This window comes from Gouania willdenowi, chromosome 18, assembly GCF_900634775.1.
Source record: "Gouania willdenowi chromosome 18, fGouWil2.1, whole genome shotgun sequence".
Taxonomy (NCBI): Eukaryota; Metazoa; Chordata; class Actinopteri; order Blenniiformes; family Gobiesocidae; genus Gouania; species Gouania willdenowi.
The window spans coordinates 27,555,015-27,576,656 of NC_041061.1; the positions used below are offsets into that span (position 1 = coordinate 27,555,015).

The 21,642-nt window shown below is 38.3% G+C and overlaps 1 protein-coding gene and 1 long non-coding RNA gene across 4 annotated transcripts; both read right to left on the bottom strand.

Annotated features, from left to right (window-relative positions):
- Positions 1-165: 165 nt before the first annotated feature.
- On the bottom strand, positions 166-9,825 carry LOC114480407 (gastrula zinc finger protein XlCGF8.2DB-like). 2 transcript variants are annotated; one of them, XM_028474537.1, is made up of 2 exons: positions 8,874-9,825; positions 166-1,648 (listed from the first exon to the last, which is right to left on the bottom strand). In XM_028474537.1, the coding sequence occupies exons 1-2, from the start codon at positions 8,908-8,910 to the stop codon at positions 519-521; spliced, it is 1,167 nt and encodes a 388-aa protein (XP_028330338.1). In that variant the 5' UTR covers positions 8,911-9,825; the 3' UTR covers positions 166-518. The 2 variants fall into 2 exon arrangements, with proteins under 2 accessions (XP_028330338.1, XP_028330336.1); XM_028474535.1 differs by having other exon boundaries at positions 166-1,660.
- Positions 9,826-10,423: 598 nt separating this feature from the next.
- Positions 10,424-21,140, bottom strand: LOC114480424 (uncharacterized). Of its 2 annotated transcripts, XR_003676104.1 has the most exons (5): positions 21,082-21,140; positions 15,038-15,106; positions 13,808-14,580; positions 11,915-12,042; positions 10,424-11,554 (listed from the first exon to the last, which is right to left on the bottom strand). It is a non-coding gene; the product is annotated as an uncharacterized LOC114480424 (long non-coding RNA). The 2 variants fall into 2 exon arrangements; XR_003676103.1 differs by having other exon boundaries at positions 11,915-14,580.
- Positions 21,141-21,642: the final 502 nt, after the last annotated feature.

Genomic DNA, 21,642 nt, shown 5'->3' on the forward strand with positions numbered 1-21,642 from the left:
ACTGACTAGCAAATGGTGTGATTTGGCAGAGAAAAAAACCTTTGGATATGATGTGTAAGGACCACAGACGGCACCGCAATGGTTAGAATGTGAACTACAGACGGTTCTACGATCTCCGTGATTTGGGAGATCGTCGTCATGTTTTAATCCTTAATGATCTAATATCGTCATATTGCACACCCTTACTCCATGATGTGATATTTCTTTTTCCCACTTTCTTGTGTGATACTCTCCTGTACGTCTCTGCTCTGACTTACAAAGTTTACCAACGACAATACACAAACCTGATTGGTTTAGCCATGTCACTTGTTATGGAGAAGTCGCATGTCATTGGTTTGAGAGTTTCCTTGTCGCCAGAACTCTATCTTAAAGACTGCAATAGCTGCACAGACAAAATATAGAAGACCTGAATTAAGTTTTCATTCATGATACTGTTCAAACTGTGGGTTCGAGTCCACATGGCGCCCCATAAAGGTCTGGACCTGCACCAGGGTCCACCATTTGGTGCCTCCTGTTCTTTAATGAATTCTCATGTGTCGATTCAGGACCCTCTTTTGAATAAATCTTTTCTGACAAACGTCACAAACATATGGTTTCTCCTGTGTGTGGGTTAACATGTGCATCTTCAGATACGACTTGCGAGAAAATTGTCTCTGACAAACATCACAACTAAAAGGTTTCTCTCCTGTGTGGATTTTCATGTGTCGATTCCGGTCAGACTTGCTATTAAAATCTTTACCGCAAACATCACATTTATAGGGTTTCTCTCCTGTGTGGTCACTCATGTGATAGGAAAGACTTCTCTTATAAGAAAAACTTTGCCCACAAACATCACAAGTAAAAGGTTTCTCTCCTGTGTGGATTCTCATGTGATTAATCACTTCATGCTTGGTAATAAATCTTTTCTGACAAACATCACATTTGTAGGGTTTCTCTCCTGAGTGGATAAACATGTGAGACTTCAGATAAGTCTTGTGCCTAAATTGTTTACCACAAACATCACAACCATAGGGTTTCTCCCCTGTGTGAACCATCATGTGTCGCTTCAGTTTTTTTTTTTCAATAAATGTTTTACCACAAATCTCACAACCATAGGGTTTCTCTCCTGTGTGAATTCTCATGTGGATCTTCAAATGTGCTTTGTTGCCAAATCGTTTCCCACACACGTCACAACCATGGGGTTTCTCTCTGTTGTGTGGTGTCCCTTTGGTGTTGTTCTCAGATGTTTGAAAGCCCTCACAGCTCATGTCCATGTGTTCACTCTGAGCTTCAGACTGGGACAAAGGTTCCCTCCAATTCTCACTGTCTTCAGTGTCAGAGCAGTCCGTTTCCTCTCCATCACTGTCTTGTTGTCTACATGTGTTTGCTGCTTCTGGGCCTTCACTGATGTCTCCATTTGGTTCTACTTTCATGAGTTTAGTTGAGCTGCAGGTTGCAGGTTCTCCTTTGATGTTCTCCTCACTCAGTCTCCAGTGTAGCAGAGAACACTGAGCTTCCTCCTCTTCTTCTTCACTCTTCACAGTAACAACCGTGATATCCGTCTCCTGCTTTTCCTCCAGTCTTTCCCACAGTTCTTCCTCTTCCTTCTTTATGTGGATATGATCCTGGAGCTTCAGTCCATGTTTACAGGAAACACCATCAGGAACATCTGCAGGAAACCCTGAACACAACCAGGACCATCAGAGACGTCTCTACACTCATAATTCACATCATTACACTCAGCTCTACTTTACATATCAGTCTAATTATGTAATAATTATTATAAATAACATTTATAATATGTGTATGAGTTAATTGATTTGTGTACTAATATTTGCAACGCTCCACGTCAAAACAAGCACAAACACTTTAGATTTATGAGAAATCAGTGATATTTTAATTTTATTTTGTGCTAAATATGCTAGTTGAAGTCATAAAGAAAGCACTCCATGCTTCAAATAACAGTACTGGATGTTTTAAAACGGTAAACTTTGTCTTGTTTTGGGGCCGAGCAGCTTCCGTGTTTCAGAGGAGGAGAATCCACATCTGATGAACATAAAAGCTTTCTTCAGCTATTCACAATGCTTTTGTTTTTGGTTCAGCCCAATAAACTGCAGGTTGAAGTAAAACACATGGCTGCTTTAGCATCTATTCTGATTATGAACAAACAGCACATAAAACCTGGTGACTAGGGATGGCACGATACTACTTTTTAGTTTCTGATACAGATCCCGATGCAACAACTTTGACTATCTGCCGATACCGATAACAAACCGATACCCTTTTTACGCTTAAAAATATAAACTTGTTGAGAATGTATTTTTGAATTACTATAAAACTGACTTATACAAATACAACTCTTTAGCTCCAAATTTCAGACAGAAAAGCTTAAATAGTGGAGGCTGAGCTACACACAGACACACTAAATTAGGTCATATGCTAATATTGCTGTAGAAGAGCCTGTGTTGCTTTTTGCTCCAGTGACGCCAGAATTCTCATTTTGCTCAAATTTAAGAGGAAAAAATATGGATTCATATTTTGAAATACAAAAAAAAGAGTTTGGTCAGTAGGATGCACCGAATATTCAGCCACCAAATATATTCAGCCGAATATTGCAAAAAAGGCAACATTCGGCCTTCGATTTGGTGAGTTAAAAGCAAGGCCGAATAGTAGCATGTGACGCAATCAAACAACGTGCAGTGATTTAGAGTCAGAAAAGTATGTGCGCGTTGCTGCAGAAGCAGCAGCAGCTCCTCTTTTACGTACACAAACACAGCCAGACTATCTCCTTTCCGCTTACCGCTCTCCGTCGTCCGTCACCAAGTAAAAGTTGGAAGCCTGGACGGCTGCTGCTGCTTTGGTTCCACAGCCGAGTTCGTTGTTAGCCACAAATCCCCATTGTTTCCTCCTTACACTAAACCAGGTCTCGCTACATAGGCTGGTGTAGCATTAGCACGGAGTGCTAACAGCTTATATGTGTGAACAATGGGTCCGTGGCGCAAAGCAGTGACTCCCAACACGATCGGCAGCAGAAATAGTAGTGCAGTTTTGCATTTACATATATGGCAATAAAGTATAATATATATTCTATATTAAACCACAGTGTTGTTATAGCTGTAAGATAGTTGGAGAGGGAGGAGCTCACATTCTAGGAGGCATGTTATTTGACGTCACCTGCCAACGTGGGCAAAATCCAACTCGCCCGTTTAAATCTGACTTTTACAAAATGTGGAATAACAAGGGAGGCTAAAGATTTTTTTCATCATACCTCCCCTTTAATGCACTTTAGTTTTTTTTTTTTTTTGGAATGCCTGATTTGTTTTATTTGAAGGGCTAATATAAATGAAAAACTTTGTTGTGCTTTTTTTGAAAAGCAAAGGCTACTGGGATATTTAAAAAATGTCATAAAATTCAATAAACATTCATTTTCTTTTTAAAAAAGAAAAAAAAAAAAATATGTCTAAAAATATATTCTAGGCTATTTATGCACTATTAACTCATTCAGAGCCAGCCATTTTCAGATTTTCAACCCCCCTCAGTGCCAGCCGTTTTTGAGCATTTTGACTGACTTTAAAGACCCACAAAATATTTTCTAGTATGACTATCTGACACCAGATTCTGAAAGATTGAAGCCTCTACTTTCATCAAAAAAATATAATTTGTTTCTGGCTTGGTTTGTTCTCCCATAATCAGCCATTGAATAGAGCAAGTTTTACATAAATCTTCAGTTTCAGAGCAAAAAGCTGAGAAAACAGCCTTTTTCGAAAAAAAAAAACCCTGTCAGACTTTAAAGCAATTTTTTTTTTGCTTTAGTGACAACTCTAACATCTGCACATTGCTTCCTTATATAAAACAATAAAAAAAAAAAAAAAAAAAACTATGAGACAGGGCTTTTGATGACAAAAGTATTATTATTTTGCTATCTGGGTCAGAGTTGAATGGATTTCTTACTGTATTTTGGCGTTCCTCCAAGTTTCTTTCCCATCAGTCTGCACACACGCAACTTCCTCTTCCTCCCGAACATGCAGTGTCACTGCGTTCCCCGTTTTTCAATCTTTTTTTATTGTTTTATTTCACCATCGCCACACTATCCATGAGTTCCACACATGCTCTGGTCGAGTGTGCCTGCTGGGAACGTCAACTCTCGTACGTGGTGCCATTTTCTGTCTCGTAAACGCCTTTCCTCCTCTCCCTCTTAGCTCTGCTGAGCATGGATGATCTCTCATCCAAAGGTGTGCTGCTACCTCCTACATATCACCTATTATTTTGCTATCTGGCTCACAGGCTGGGGGTATTTTGTACTACCCCTCCTCCCGACATGCAGCGATGACCCGTTTGGCCCGGTTAGTTGATGATTTTATCTCACGATCACAACATTATCAATCAATCAATCAATCAATCAATCTTTATTTGTATAGCGCCAAATCATAACCAATGGTATCTCAAGGCACTTTACAGTAGAGCAGTCTTAAGGACGGACTCTTCATTTTATGGATACACACATATGCATATATACGTATATACACATACATATGTATCCCACACCCAACATGAATTCATCATGGCGGCAAGGAAAACCTTCTGTTAAGCAGCAGGAACCTTGTGTGGATCCCATTCCTATGATGAACAGCCATCCACGTTATGCTGTGTTGGGTGTGTGCAGAGAAAAGGGTGGAGACAGAGCCGCTGAGTCTCTGTAACTCCACACTGAGGATCCCACGGACCTGCAAGACAAAAGCCAGAAGGAGTACAGGAGCAAACACACAAGGGAAGAAGCAGACATAGAGGGAGTGTTTGAAAGAGGAATGGGACCCTCTCCGGTCCCTCTCTAACCTAAATGACCTCTCTCCTAACGCCCTCTCCAACCTCTCTCCAACCGAGCATGCCAGACCCCCCCCCCCCCGGCAGTCTATGCCTATTGCATCTTAATTATGAGCTATGAGCTGGTTCCTAACTAAAAGCTTTATCAAAGAGGAATGTTTTGAGCCTAACCTTAAAGGTAGAGAGGGTGTCTGCCCCCCGAACCGTGGTTGGTAGATGGTTCCAGAGAAGTGGGGCCTGATAACTGAAAGCTCTTCCTCCTATACTACTTTTAGAGACGAATGGAACAACGAGTAGTCCAGCATTTTGAGAGCGTAGTGTTCTGGGGGGATTGTATGGCACTACAAGCTCCTTGAGATAGACTGGTGCCTGTCCATTTAGGGCTTTATAAGTGAGAAGAAGAATCTTGAATTCTATTCTATATTTTATGGGAAGCCAATGCAGAGAGGCTAATACAGGAGTAATGTGATCTCTTCTCCTAGTTTTAGTCAGTACACGTGCTGCAGCATTTTGAACCAGCTGAAGTGTCTTAAGCGACTTGCTCGGGCAGCCTGCTAAAAGAGAATTACAATAATCCAGTCTAGAGGTAACAAAAGCATGGACTAGTTTTTCGGCGTCGCCCTGAGACAGGATAGATCTGATTTTAGCAATGTTACGGAGATGAAAGAAGGCAGTTCTTGAAGTTTGTTTTATGTGAGAGTTGAAGGATAAGTCCTGATCAAATAGAACCCCAAGGTTTCTAACAGTTGTGCTTTGTGCCAGAGTAATGCCATCTAGGGCAGTTAGGCTAGCATAGGTTTCTCTAAGGTGTCGCGGGCCCAGTACAATGACCTCAGTCTTGTCTGAGTTGAGAAGAAGAAAATAATCTATCAATAATCTACTCAGGTCCACACATGTTGTGTGTTAGTATGTGGAGCTGTGAGCTGCTGGATACATCACAATATCACTCTGTGGCGCCATAATCTCACTCGTTCAGGCTTCTTCCTCCTTTGTGGGTAGCATCAGTGGCTAATCTCTCATCTAAAGACCCTGCCATCTTCAGGACACAGTTGGTCACTACAACACCCCACAGCTTAGATATTGATGAGAGACCTCCGCCAGGGTGTTTTCTAGTAATCCCCGTGGAAAAACACAAATGACAAGTTAAAGGCACTGAGCGTTTGGATTTGAAATGACGAGTTATCTTGTCAATGGCACTGAGTGAGTTAAAAAAAATAGTGATAAACTTAACCGCATTCGATATTCGGCCAAGCATTTATATTTTGATCGGCTTCCGCCACAAATTTACATTTCGGTGCATCCCTAATGATTAGTCACAGATATTCCTTGGTTCTTGGCTCACACGCTCTGGAAATACGTCCAGATTACATACAAAGTCAACACCGATCTGTTCACCCATTCAACCATGGAGTAGAAGCTGTCTGTGACCACCTGGAGCTGTATGACACGGCCTTTATAACCAGGACTGGACTAAGAAGGATTAGGTGTGGAGGAGAATCAGCGAGGAGGTTGTAGTAGCAGGTATAAGTTCTCTCTGTAGCACTGAGCTAGGATAGCATTAGCCGCTAATCACACCGTTTTTTTTTCACTAGTGGTTTATGTTTATGAGAGGAGAAAAAGGAGCACAGCTCCTCGCTTCAGCAGTTGGATGTGTCACTGATGGGGACATTTTTTGATCCTGTGCACTTTCGCCTATTGCAGGTTATTTTTAGAACGTAGCCCACGCAATAAATGAGGGACTACTGTATTTCAGTTTTAATTTATAGTATGACGGTTATTATTCCTTGGGATGTAAAACCATTTTTCTTCATGCGACTTCCTCAATTTTACATTGGGTTATTTCACCACTCGTGAGAATTGATAATCCTTTACATGAGGCCATTGTAGCTTAGCTCTGTGTCTAATAAAAATTTATTGATTATTACTCTCTGGATACCAGAGATGGAGTAAATGCGGCCCTGTATTGCATGCACAGGCTGTAATATCACCAAGTTTATCGTTGTACCAGTTGTTAGAGCTCATATATCTTTACCAGGGAGAAAATATTTATTTATGGTTATTGTTTTGCAGTGTTTCATTAGGCTTTCTTTACCAGATAGTAGTTCCTACTGTATTCCACCAGGCAGCAGCACTGCTCAGAAACACTTGGAAACCAGTTTTTTAATTATTGTTATTGAAATCATAGTACATACTAATTCACATGATCTGCATATTCTCCGTAATTCAATGTTTCATCTCATTTCATAATTTCTCCTACATTGTTCTTTTTTTAAAAAAATTCTGTTTTATATTGTAAAGTGTCTTTGGGTATTAATTATTATTATTAATATTAACGTTATCTAACCAGCTGATAATAATTTAATTATTAGAAAAACAATATTTGAAAAAAAAATGAGGCAATTAACAAAATAATTACATCCAATAAAGGTCAAATAAATGTACAATTACATTTTTTTTAATTGAATGTGAAAAAAAAATTAAGGCATTTAACAAAAAACAAACAAAAAAGGCTGTGGCTATTCATACGGAAACGTATGAATAGATTGTATTTGTATTGATACGCAGCGCCCCTCAGTGGCCAGTTTCGGTGACGTTCAGGGACTCAGACTGTTCAGCTCTGATGCAGACTACTCAGCATTTAACCATGTGAAAAAAAAACAAAAAAAAAAACTCGTGGTTAATTAAAAATAGAACTGTTAATGCAATGGTCAGAATTTTTTGTCATTAAAGCATTAAAATTATTAGCTCCCCATGCAATAACATTGCACCTGGCGTAGTGCTTTAATAATCATTTGCCATTTATATAAAATCAATCTGCTTATGAAATAATGACATTGTTTGGTGAACTGATTAACTACATTGTTAGTGAAACATGTATATATGTTAGTGTGCGTGCGTGTGAACATCAAAGTGTTGTGGTTTTAATATGTTGATTTGGGTTCACAATAAAAAAAGAAGGTATTTTCATGTATTTATTTATTTGATTATTCTATACAATAACAGCTCTAACAGTGTGAAATAAATAGATTATATTTAGACAACACATATTTGGTAGGTTTTAGAGTTATGTATAAGGCTAATAACTAAATGCCACACGTACCAAACATATTATTTTCAAGAATAATAAAAAAAATTGTTTAAAACTTTAATTTAGGTGAAAATATCACGGTCCTAAGCCAATGGGTCCCAGACCTCAAGCCACCGGCTCAGACATCCGGTGTCACGGTCTGAGTTTAACTTGTGCTGAGATCGATTATGAGCATGCGCACTACCGATAAATGAATTTATGCTACTTCCGCTTAGCTTTTTTCTATTTCCGCTGTGCTGAGATTGAAAATGTAATTTCAAAGCTAATGTTATTAGACGAGTGCTGAACGGCTCCTTTTCTTGGGGAAAAATGTACAACTATTCAATATACGAGTCAGGCGAAATATGTTATAGAATTCATTCTATGCTGTTTTTTTTGTTATTACATGTATTAATTTTGTATTAAAAAAAACGTGTTTTATAATTTATTCAATGCAGTTTTTTTATTGCTTGTATTCTGTTTGGATACAAATAAAGCACATGTCGGAAAAAACATGATTAAAATAAAACTCCATACGAAAATAAATAATTTATTTTCCAAAAAAACATGATTATAATATACATTGCAGTAAATAACAGTTAACCTCATGTAACTTAATTTTTTAAAATCAGTATAATCCAGCACGAGGTAAACTCAGACCATGACACCGGTTTGTAGTTGGTGCTGTGATGAAAGAACAGTAGGGTTCTAACTCAATGGGTCCGAGACCGATGGTTTCCAGTGTTTCTGAGCGGTGCTGATGCCTGGTGGAATGCATTAGAAACGAATCACTGGTAAATAAAAGCCAATAACCTCCTGAAACCAATAATCAGGAATAAATATGTTGTCCCTGGTAAAGATAGTTGCTCTAACAACCGGTCCAATACCTGTAATACAATACGGGGGCACATTTATTCAATATCACCAGATCAGATGTCCCATTGTGGGACTAACCGAGTATTATCTGATGATAAAAGTTAAAAAAAAAAAAAAAAAAAGTCCAAACCTGCAGAGTGTTGTTCAGATGAAGAGTCTGTCATCATGTTGCTAAAGCTAAGCTAAAGACTGGACGGTGTCGCGGTCAATCTGGTAACCGTGTTAGCTTGTGAACGACCTTCGTTTACGTCTTTTCCCTCCAATGAAGAATGGTTCATTAAACACTCTATTGTACAGCACAGATGTGTGCTCGGTTTATCTGAACTCTTTAAACTGCTCTTTACAAACACACGTAGAAACGGTTATTTCTTCTTCTTTGGTGGTTTTTACTGGTGCTCAAAGCGCGCTTTACTGCCTCCTAGCGGACGAGCAGCATATTTCACTTTCTCTTTTCTTATTTTGTTCATATTATAATAAAAACATCCACAGCCACAAAATAATGTGACAACAGCATAAACAAATATACAAAGGCTGATCTAAAATACTTTGAGTAATATCTGCAAATAAAACTAAATAAAATAAGATAAACAATCAATTCAGGAAACAAAATGTCAATAGTTTGGGAAATCTTGACACAAGGTTCAGACCTGATAAACTTGACATTATTAATCTTAATATTAGTTATTTAAAAAGTTTTTATTTTATTTTTTAAATGTAGGAAACAATGTTTTTAATTTACAAATGCAATGTTATACAAATTTAAAGTAAGTACATTTACAATCATAATCACAAAAAGAACACGCTCACATTTAAGTTAAATCTAATTGTATGATGTAAAAATAATTATCACAAGAGTAAAGACTATTTATTATTTTAAAACGGAGTGAACATTCTTCTTTTGTGGATGTTAAACATCTATCTTTTTGATGATTTGCCGCCCCCTGCTCAGGCTTCATAAACTGTGACTCAAACAAGAGCAAATGTTTAAAATATCATGTTTAACACAAACTTCTTTTGAGATTGAAAAGCTGAAGCTTAAAATAAGTTTGTGTTGAAGCCAAAATATTTTGCATTTAATCCATAACTAAAGGCAAACTAAACAAAAAAAAAAAAAAAACCCAGCAAACACCCCCCCCCCCCACAAAAAATAAAATACAAATGTATAGATAAAGTAAAATTAAAATGAATAAATATTAATAAAAAATAATAATAAACAAAATATATATATTAAAAAACTTAAAAACTAACAGACGTTTTAGCATTGCAGGAAAATACAGTAAAAGACAAGAAAAAAAACACAGAAAATACTCCAAAAACACACAGCTACTACAAAAATCAACAAAACAACAACAGTAACACACAAAATTACCCAGAAAAATCTAAAAAATTACAGAAAATGACAAAAAAAGTATACAATAGACAAGAAAAACACAAAAAATGACTCTGCAAAACCCACAGTACTAACAAACAAGCAAAACAACAATAGAAATACACAAAAATTACTTCAAAAAACACAAAATGGCAGCACAAATACACAATGTGACTGCAAAAAACGAAAAATACACAAAAGGACTACAGAAATGCATAAAATGCCTCACAACGAGTAAGTCAACAACAAACATACACAGAATGACAGAAAAACAAACTAAATTACTATATAACGTTTTGTTCTTTCCTGTATTAATGATCAGATTGGTCATTATTCTAAATGCTGACATGAATGTTGATCATGTGACCCTCCGATCAAACAAACACATTTTTATGGCACCGCTGTGACAAAAGTTGCCTCCCTCTGGTCTAAAGCATCAAAGTGGTGAAGTAATTAGATTACAAACCGTAAGGTCTTTTACCTGCTTTCTGTGAAGTGTCTTGTGATAACACGTATTATGAAATGGTGCTATACAAATAAAGATTGATTGATTATTGAAGTTATTTTGAGACTTAATGACTTCTTTCAATGGCAAAATAAAGAAAATAAACAATCAACAGAAGAAAGTTCATTTGTAATTCTAAACATATTTTAGGTGTTTTTTACTAACTTTTCGTCTCTCCCACGAGGTTCTTCTTTTCTTACAGCGTCCATTACAATTACATGCAAATGGCCAATTAATCAACTTAGGCAATATCATTTCCCCTGTGCTGAAGGCCTCTGGCTAGGGTTGCTGGAGTAGTAGCATTCCAACAGAGCCCTGTTATCGCACCTCACCCATTTCAGTCTTGCTCCAGTAGCCCACCTTGTTCCAATCTTCCACCAATGGATGGTAATTGAATATCCTCCGCTCTCTTGGGAGGATGCGACCAGGGAATTACCTCATGAGGTTTATCCGGAGTGGAAAATCCTCATCAGTAACAAACACTTCTGCTCCTGGCAGTGTCTGGTCTGCAGGCAGGGGGAGGGTGCTGGCCCAGAGGGCCTGACCAAACGTGGAGTTGGCGAGGATTCCTCCATCACTTGTTCTCCCATAGCCCCCGACATCAATCACCCTGAAATAAGAATTTGCATCTACAACTGCAAGGAGAACTAAAGAATGTGTTCTCTTGTAGTTGTAGAACATAGATCCTGACTTGGGGGGGCTTTAAGGACAACATGTTTGCCATCAAGTGCTCCACAGCAGAGAGGGAAATTCCGCTTTGCCTCAAAGGTCTCAGCAAAGGACTTCCACTCCTCTGTGGTGGGAACAGCCATGAACTCCTCCACGAGGCAGTCCCCAAATAGCAGCTGCAACCTCAGGCACAATGATGCAGACGGTGGAGACCCCAACACGGAAGCTGTTCGCTATGGTCCTGAAGGAGTCACCTGTGGCCAGATACCTGCACAGCGAACAACACAGAAAAGATTAGATCGATTGATGATCAAATATACATAATGTGGGTGTGTGCATGTGTGTGCATAAAAGAGGGAGAGATGAGAGAGAGAACAAGTCTTATCTCCCGCAATAAGCGTCTCCAGAGGACAATAATTAAACATAGTAAATAAATGATTTATGAATTATTACTTAAATAAAATATGAATTATAAACAATAAATAATATTAATGAGGCAGGCCTTATAGGTGTCTAAAGAGGACAAACATTTTAATAATTATGCTTTTAATTAAGTATCTATCTTTATTGTGTACATATTTGAGAGATATGTCTGATGAATCATGGAAATGGCTTCTTCGGTTATTACCGGGGACAGACAGACAGTCGTTCGGCTGCAGAGATGGAGCTCCGGTAGTTGGTATCCTCCCGGGACATCCGTGGGCCAATCCGACCCAGCAGGTCGTCGAATTGGGGAACGGTCAGTCACATGTACCGCTGGAATCAAATCAATCATTATGCAAAGCAGCTTCAAAACAGAACATTCACACATTTGAAGAGGGTGATGAGGATGATAACAGTTTTTTGTTGTTGTGCAGGCTGCTGCCCCTGAAAAAGCAGAATGGATTGTGCCAATTGAAGTGAATGACACCATAATACCATTCAAGCTGGACACAGGTGCCCAGGTAAACATTTTCCTTGATATGGCATTCATTTTTGGGGTGAGGGTATTAGGGTTAGGCACGCACACACACATCTTTCCTCCCCCAGGTGAGTCATCCTCATCTGTTTGTTTTAGTAAGTTTTAGTTGGGGCGACTACCTTTGATGAAAACCAACAATAAATTATAAAAAAATTGAAATATTTAGACACCCTAAACTAAACCTAATTGCCAAATAAAAGTAAAACTAAAAAAGTAGGGCACTCCCCCAGGTGAAACTGTAGCCCAGGGTCGACTATATATTATCATATTACTAAACTACCAAGTCAAATTCCTTGTACTGTCCTAAAAACTGTACTTGGCCAATAAAATATTTCTGATTTCAGATAAGGTAACCCACCTTATTAAAAATGCCAGAGTCAGAAATATACAATTTATTTATATTAACACATTTTGGAATAGAGCACTAATTTAAACAGTGCAACCAAAACAAACATGTGAACAGAGAACAGAGTGAAGAATGTAAAATTGAACAATCAAAGGACATTTGTCTGTCTGTGTCACTGTGTCTGTCTACATCTCATTGTCTGTCTGTGTCACTGTGTCTGTCTAATGAAACACTGCTCATCCCAAATTACAGCTGCAATAATAATGTAATCAGTAAAGTGTAATAATCCCAGGCTAGAATCAGAAGCTCTGATAAATTCACACATGGAGCTTGAGGACCAGTATATTAATCGCAACGCAAAACTAGTGTATGCAAGTGAAAATGTATTATACAGTGTTTAGTGCAACAATCAGTGAGGTGTACATTATTTGGTAATGACTGTGAAATATATAATAATAATACAAAAAAATAACATTACAGTAGTTCATCAATAATCAATTATTCATAGTTTGTAGGTCATTGTCCATAATTTGTAGTACATAATTCATAGTTCATAATTCATCATCCATAGTTCACAGTTCCCCAAAGGTTCATGGGATCTAAACCCTCATCTTGGAGGAATGAGAGAGGATGAAGATCTTGAATCCAGGAGTCAAAAGTGTGTTTTTAAAGTGTGGGCTGTGTGTCTCACATAACGTAGTCCAGTGTGTGTGTGATTGATGGATGGGCTGTAAAGTCTCCTACTGCACTGCTGAAGTACAGGAGTAGATCAGAAGCAAATCGTTTGTTAAATCCAGGTTCTGGGTAGTTCCCCATCAATAATTCTGTAGATGCAATTATAACACATCAACCACAGTGCACTGTAACAAAAGCTTCTATTTCCTTTGCATATTAATCACATTAAAGTAGAGAATATATATTGCATTTTAACTGTTAAGAAATGATCATAAAACACCATGTCATAGTACTAGTGCTGCATGACCACAGAGGAAGTGTCACAAACCACTGATGCTAAGCTACACATTGATACCAATGGTTTTCAGCTAGCGCTAGCTTAGCATATCCCTCACTGATTTTAAGTGACTTGTTTGTACACTTTACCCGCTTTGATCCAGTTCAGTTCATCACTGATTGTTATCTACAAAGGTATGGCAACATGTAAAAGGATATACACACAGAAGAACTCTCTAAAAGAGTGTGTTATGGTCACTGACCTGCTGCAGCCCGTTTGTAGGCTTCGCCAATGCTGTCCTGATTAGCTGATCAGCCATGTTTAAATCACATGATGTAACCTACAAAATATCAAGATACGGCACCAAAATACCGTGAGACTTCAACAGTTGGCGCTGATGTCTATGGGGTTACACTGTCTGTGTCACTGTGTGTGTCTGTCTATCTATGTCACTGTGTGTGTCTGTGTCACTGTGTGTATCTGTCTGTGTGTCACTGTGTGTATCTGACTGTGTGTGTCTGTCTGTGTATCTGTCTGTGTGTGTCTGTCTGTGTATCTGTCTGTGTGTCACTGTGTGTGTCTGTCTGTGTCTCTGTCTGTGTGTCACTGTGTGTGTGTCTGTCTGCCATTTAAGTCTAAATCAGCTACAGAACACAGAGCCTGACTCCCTGACAACTCCATCTTATAATAATGTGATACATTAATAATGTGGCTCAATCTACAGTGTAGAGCAGAAAAGCTTCATCTTTACCATCTATAAACATGCACCTGATGTTTTTGTCAGTGCTGCTGGTAATGTGCTAATGTTGACTGATATCAGGCTTGTTATTAATGGGCTCATTCTGTCATTGGTTAGAATTGTCTGGAAAAGATTAGAAAAAGGTTTAAAATCACCTATAAAGCAGTCAGGTCGCTGTAGTGCAGCTAAAAGCCATAGTTGGAGCCTTTTAGGTGTGTGAGACAAATCTTAGTATTCATCGTTATAGGAAGAACAGCTGCCTGCCTCCACAGCACAACGGTCACATGGTGAGTGTCCTATAGAGGAGCAGAACATGTCAACACAACAATAAAGAAAATAATATACAAGTCATGTGAGGTGCTAAAAGTGTGTAGTTGTATTGATTTTTAAACTGTTTTCTGTTGCACTTTTTAATCACGTAAACCACAATAAATTGCCTTGTGTATGAAATGTGCTACACAAATAAATGTGCCGAGTTGTACTTTAACACTGCTGGGACTTCTCAGGTTTAACTATGACTACTGTATGTTCCCTATAGGAGACCTCATGTGGAACATGTATACATACACATTGTGTTTAATGAATAGAGAACACACAGTAAAGTGTGTGTAGAACATACTGCATGTGGAACATACATTCTATGTAGAAATGACTGAATACTGTACTGTGTGCTGATAGAATGACTGCGTGTATCATCTAAAGTTTGTTTTTTGTATCAATAAATGATGAGCTGCATTACAAAGAGAAACTTACCTCTAGCATAGTAACTGTTGCCATGGGAACATCTTTCCCCTTCACACACACCATTCTGGCATCTGAAAACTGGATTTAAGAAGAGATGGGTGTAAATAGTAGATTATGATGGTCAGTCATTTACCAGTTGATCACATCAATTTATGTTCAAACTACAAAGAGGCAAGGCATATAGTAAGTTAAAATGTGAATATAAATTCACCTCTGTAACTTGCATGGTAGCTTACAGTTTCACAATGCCCATTTGCCTTTGAATGCATCCTCTCCACTGTTTACCGACAATGCAACAATGGACTTGCTGCGTTTACACCAAACGCGGTTTCTGCGGCACAAGCGAACAGATTACATGCAAAGTCAATGGTTTAGACGCGCTGGGAGGCGAATTATTCGCCGGTGGGGCGTCGCGGACTGTTTCGCGCGTGGAAAGCAGGCTGCTGCAAGCGCGCTCCCGATTTTCGTGATATTCGCCGTTCGCTTGAGTTGAAAATATTGAACTCCAGCGGCTGTTTCGCGTGACGCGCAGGCGCGAAAGCCAATCAGAGTCCTTGTTGGCAATGACGTCAGGCAGGCAACACGGAAACCAGTATTTTCACCCGTTCAACCATTGAGGAGAAGCTAATTGTAGCGGTGTGTGACCACAGGGAGCTGTATGACACGGCCTGTTATTTTAACCAGGACCAGGAAGGATTTGGTGTGGAGGAGAATCAGCGAGGAGGTGGAGCAGCAGGTAAATGTTCTCTCTGTAGTTTTCATCTTTGAAAGTCGGCAGTGAGCGAGGATAGCATTAGCTAATGATAGCATTAGCCGCTAACACCAGCTATTTTCAAACGGTGGAAATACCCTGTTGTCATGTCCTTTGTTGACCCCTTTCTTTCACCGCGAGAGACAAGCAGCAACATGGGGCAGGGGGTTGAGGAAGACAGGACTGCAAAGTATGGTCAACCATCAGAGACTGGAGGTTTGTTTATCAGTGCAGACATGTAGAAATATATACCATATTCAGGCCTTTATGCATCACAGGGCTTTTTCTAGTGGGGGATCTAAATCTAGTATAATGATTTAAAATGTATAGTAATGTGTTTCATATATTGTTTGCTGTCACTCAGAGGTAAACAATCAGATGAGTGATGGAGAAGGACAGGGAACAGATAGTGTTCAGGGAGATGATGATGATGCTGCAGCAGCATCTCCTGCAGAAACAAGTGCAGCCAAACCATCTGACATGAACATGACAGAAGTTGTTTTGCATTCTGTTATAAATAAAATGTATCTATAAATGCTTGGTATATCAGTGATGACAATGTTGATCATTACCTAATTTAATGTTTAATTAAAATATATCTATGATCTTATTTAAGTAACAGTGACTTGATAAGCTATTTATATATATAATGTATTTGTTTATTTTTAAGGAAAAAGAGCAAAGAAGAGGCCCAGCCAAGGAACTCCAAGAGAGGTGGAGCAGCTTATCCTACAAACTACAAATATAACATGAATAAAGTCAAGGGCATGCATGCCAGCTTCCGCTCATCCCAGTATTAAAATAAATCTGGTCTTAAATGAAAATGTATTGGCCGTGTTATTTCTTTTTTGTGGGATGTCCAATTTACATTTGCAAAGGTGACTTAGTATGTTGTCGTAAAAGTGGCTCGCCTTTTGATTTTGCACTGCCAATGTGGCTCTTGTGAAAAAAATAGTGAGGATCACTGATCTAGAGAGTTTTCTTTAGTTTTGTTGTGATAAGGTAGGTTTGTATAAGCTTTGCTTCAAACTACACACTTTGGCTTAAGGATTACACAATTGTTTGTTTTTGTATTTTCTTATTGTGGAGACTGCTGAAATAAATAATAAATTCCATCCATCCATTTTCTTCCGCTTTTATCCGGGGCCGGGTCGCGGAGGCAGCAGTCTCAGCAGAGATGCCCAGACCTCCCGATCTACGCACACCTCCTCCAGCTGTTCTGGGGGGACCCCGAGGCGACACCAGGCCAGCTTAGAGACATAGTCCCTCCAGCGTGTCCTGGGCCTACCACGAGGCCTCTTCCCAATAGGACATGCCTGAAACACCTCCCAAGGAAGGCGACCAGGAGGCATCCGAAACAAATGCCCGAGCCACCTCAGCTGGCTCCTTTCAATGTGAAGGAGCAGCGGCTCTACTCCGAGCTCCTCCCGAGTGACTGAGCTTCTCACCCTATCTGTGAAGGAAACTCATTTCGGCCGCCAGTATCCGCGATCTTGTCCATTCGGTCATTACCCAAATCTCATGACCATAGGTGAGGGTAGGAACATAGATAGTAAATTAAGAGCTTTGCCCCCCGACTCAGGGCAAAGCTCAGCTTCTATGCAGGAAAAAGGAGGAAGATGTTAATGCAGATTTTCTTCCATGGAGCAGTCAGGGACACGGTTCATGGACCAGAACCAGGACCAGGACTACGTCCATGGTCCATAACCTCCAGCTCATGATGAACTCCACAGCACTGGTTGGACTGGTGTTGATTCTGGAGCAGATAGAGGCAGACTTTGGTCCTTTCTAATAGAAAACCCGCAATCATTTTTTAAATAAATGTTAAGATATATTGAGTTGGTTTGTAAATCTATTTTTACTTTGTGTAAATAAAGTTACTTATTTTGTATTCTACAAGGACTTTGTTCATAGTTTGTTGCCTACTTGTAAGCACACAAGTGTATTTTATTTTTATTCAGATAATTTAATTGCTCTTTACATCCACTTTTTGTAAGATAGACATAACCTGCTGTAGCACACACTATTAGGTTTGTACTTTTTTTATTTTGATACATTATAGAATTGAAAAGTTCATACAAAACTCACCTAATGAGTAGGACATTTAAATACAATGCAATTAAGATTTCCTCAATTCAAAATGTATTGAAACAAATCAAACAGCAGCAATATGTATAAAACAAATGTGGATAAATAAGGTGTCATTGATCATTATTAACACAAGTTGAACAACATGATGAGGACACACACATTTAAATACAGCATCCCTTCAGTCACACACACATTAGGTCCTCGGTCAAAATATAGATGAATAAATGACATCAGGACACGTTAGTTTGACACAAACTTGTGCTGATTCTGGTCGTATTGAGTCACAGCAGTGCGATCACGGACGCGCACAGTCAGCATTAAGAGTAGGGATGTAACGATTAATCGTAAGGCAGTTAAAAATCGATTCATAGGTATCACGGTTGATATCGATTTTCTGAAAATTGAATCGCAGTACTTTCTTTAACCAGCAGAGGGCACTATCCACAAGTGTAGGCGGCGGGCGGAGTCTGCTAATACTTTCTTTCTGGCCGCCTTCTACTCTTAAATATGTTAATAAATGATTCATTGCCCCTTTAGCACCGAAAGAATATCTGTAATATTACTTGAATATCTGTAAAAGTCACGTTTTTCTATTAGCTCTGTCTGCTAGCATAGCTTCTCTTCTTCACTGCAAGAATATCTGCATGCCAACCGAGACCACTGTGTTACCAGCGCCCTCTGCTGGTCCAAACAAATATGACGTAAATCAGTGTAATCACGTTTTTTTTTTTTTTAAAGTCCAAATGTTAAGGCACAAAATACATTTTCAGTTGCACTTTTAAAAAGAAAAAGAACTATTATGCAGTTTTGCATTGTTTATTATAGAACCAGAATTTAAATTAATAGGCTTCATTTTTATTTCTATTATTCCTTTATTTATTTCATTCAAGATGTATTTTTAGTTAAATTGCATTGTTTTGAATAGTTTATCATCGATTCTTTTGACAATGAAACATAAAAGAAAAATAATACAGTATTTTCTAGTTTTTTTCCCAAAAAAAAAATTTGTCTACAGTCCCATTTTGTAAAATAAATTGTGAGAGAATCGTATCGTGAACCCAGTATCGTGAATCAAATCGTATCGGGAGTTGAGTGAATCGTTACATCCCTAATTAAGAGCATCTATAATGATAAACATCAAAATCAACTTATTGCTTTTTTTGCTGTACTTATTCAAGTGTAAAAGCTAACACTAACACGGTCATTGTTAAGCAATAAAACGTCTTTGATAATTACATGTGTTCACAAATGTTGTCGCAGATTCCTGTGACTCTGATGAAGACGGTTAAAGTTGTTCAGCTGAAAATCTACATAGGATGAGATAGTATTCATACGATGTCAACAGTCAAAACATGGGCTTCATTATGGCTCAAGTGCTCAAGGTTAAACTGCTACGTAATCAGTGACGTACTTATTATGGTGACGCAAGGACGTGGCTCCAACTTGCCGCTGCTGCGGTGGAAAACCAAATAGGACTACCTCTGAAGTAGCTCTTGCTCCAACTATAATGCCGAACGAAAAGCCCGTGCTCTTGGTGGAAAAGCCCTAAGGGTGAGACCAGTTGAGAACCCCTGGTTTACAGGATAATAGATTAAATTACTATTTAATTACAGTATTGGTTATTTACAAACTTTAAATAAAATAATAATTTTAATTTTCAGACACACTTATTCCTGTTCAGGGTCGCAGGAGTCTGCCGGTGCCAATCTCCAGCTCTCACTGGGCAGGGTAAAATAATAATAATAATAATAATAATAATAATAATAATAATAACAAAATAAAATGAATAAACAGTATTTGTGTTAATATTTTCCCCTCTAAGTGCTACAAAAGATATATTAACGATTGCCTGTGGTTTTCAGAGTTTATCAAAATGGTAGAAAGTCACGTTTCATATATTTATATTAGGGATGTAATGGTTCACTCAACTCCCAATACGATTCGATTCACGATACTGGATTCACGATACAATTCTCTCATGATTTATTTTACAAAATGGGACTGTAGACAAATAATGACTGAAAAATATTCCTTTATTTTTTTTGGGAAAAAAAATAGAAAATACTGTACTATTTTCCTTTTATTTTTCATTGTCAAAAGAATCCCTTGATAAACTATTCAAAACAATGCAATTTAACTAAAAATTAATCTTGAATGAAATAAATAAAAAAATAATACAAATGAAGAAGAAGCCTATTAATTTAAATTCTAGTTGTATAGTAAACAATGCAAAACTGCATAATTGTTTTTTTTCTTTTTAAAAGTGCAACTGAAAATGTATTTTGTGCCTTAGCAATTGGACTTGAAAAAAAAAAAATGTCATTGCACTGATTTACGTCAGATATTTGTTTGGACAAAGAGGGCGCTGGTAACCCAGTGGTCAGTTGGCATGCAGATATCTAGCAGTGAAAAAGAAATGCTATGCTAGCAGACAGAGGTAATAGAAAAACTTGACTTTTACAGATATTCACGTAATATTACAGATATTCTTTCGGTGTTAAAGGGGTAAGGAATCATTTATGAACATGTTTAAGAGTAGAAGGCAGCCAGAAAGAAAGTAGTAGCAGATTCCGCTCGACGTGTACACTGCTGGACAAGAGAAGGGATGAAATATATATAGCGCCCTCAGCTGTTTAAAAAAAGTACTGCGATTCAATTTTCAAAGTCTCGATGTCAATTGTGATACCTATGAATCAAATTTAACTGCCTTACAATTAATCGTTACATCTCTAATTTAAATATATTTAAAAGGGCAGACCCAACAAAGACTGTCAGTTACTCTCAGGGTACTACAGTTATTTTTTAAGTTATTGCTAATTAATGACGTTAATACTGGATATTTATGAAAACATAAATCAGATAAAGTATCTTCTTAACTATAATTGCTGTAGTAAATAGAGAGCCCTAATAAAGACTGTCCACAGGGTTATTGGTGTTATTGTCGACGCTTCCTTTGGGGGTGTGACTTTGTAGACGGTCCCTGCCCACTCCTTAGCTCATTAACATAAAGTGTGTTTTTCTGTAGTTTGTTCTCTGTGTTCCACTGAGTACACACAGGTTGTTCCACCTTTACATCGTCACATATTGATAGAGAAATGTGAGTGTGAATGAAGTGGGTCACCAGTTAAACTAGTCTCCAGTGTGTGTGTAACAGCGGATGAATGTGGTGAGTGAGTGAGTGAATGAATGGAAACACAAGGAGTGTTCTAACCTCTTCCTTCACAGAGCACACATCTGAAAACTCCTCCGTTTCTTCTTCTCCGCTTTTCTCCATCTTTGGAGCAAACATTCCGTCCCACACATGGTCGGGATGACGAAGCTCCTCCAGCACAGCTTTCCTCCTGCAGCCTTCATCATCATCATCATCCTCATCATCATCATCACTGTCCGTCTTACTCATACTCAGCTTCACTTCCCTCCATAATATTTGTTCCTCTTCTTCTTTTTCTAGTTTGACGGTAGTCATCATCCAGCTCTGTCCGTCCGCCATTTCACTGCTTTGTTCCTGACACTAGCTGGTTGCCAGATAAAGTAGATGATTCCCCGCATGAAATATGTTGAATATCCACAGAAATGCCCCAAAAACCATCCGTTCATCATTCAAATAAAACATAAATATAACTTTTAACCAATGTTAAACTGTTTGATCACTAAAAATCAGTTCTTTTATAATCTCACAATCAGCGGGAAAATATTCAACCTGGCAACCACTCCTAACTTTTGCGCTGACGTCACAACCAACTTTTTTATAAACTTAATGACAAACCAGTGA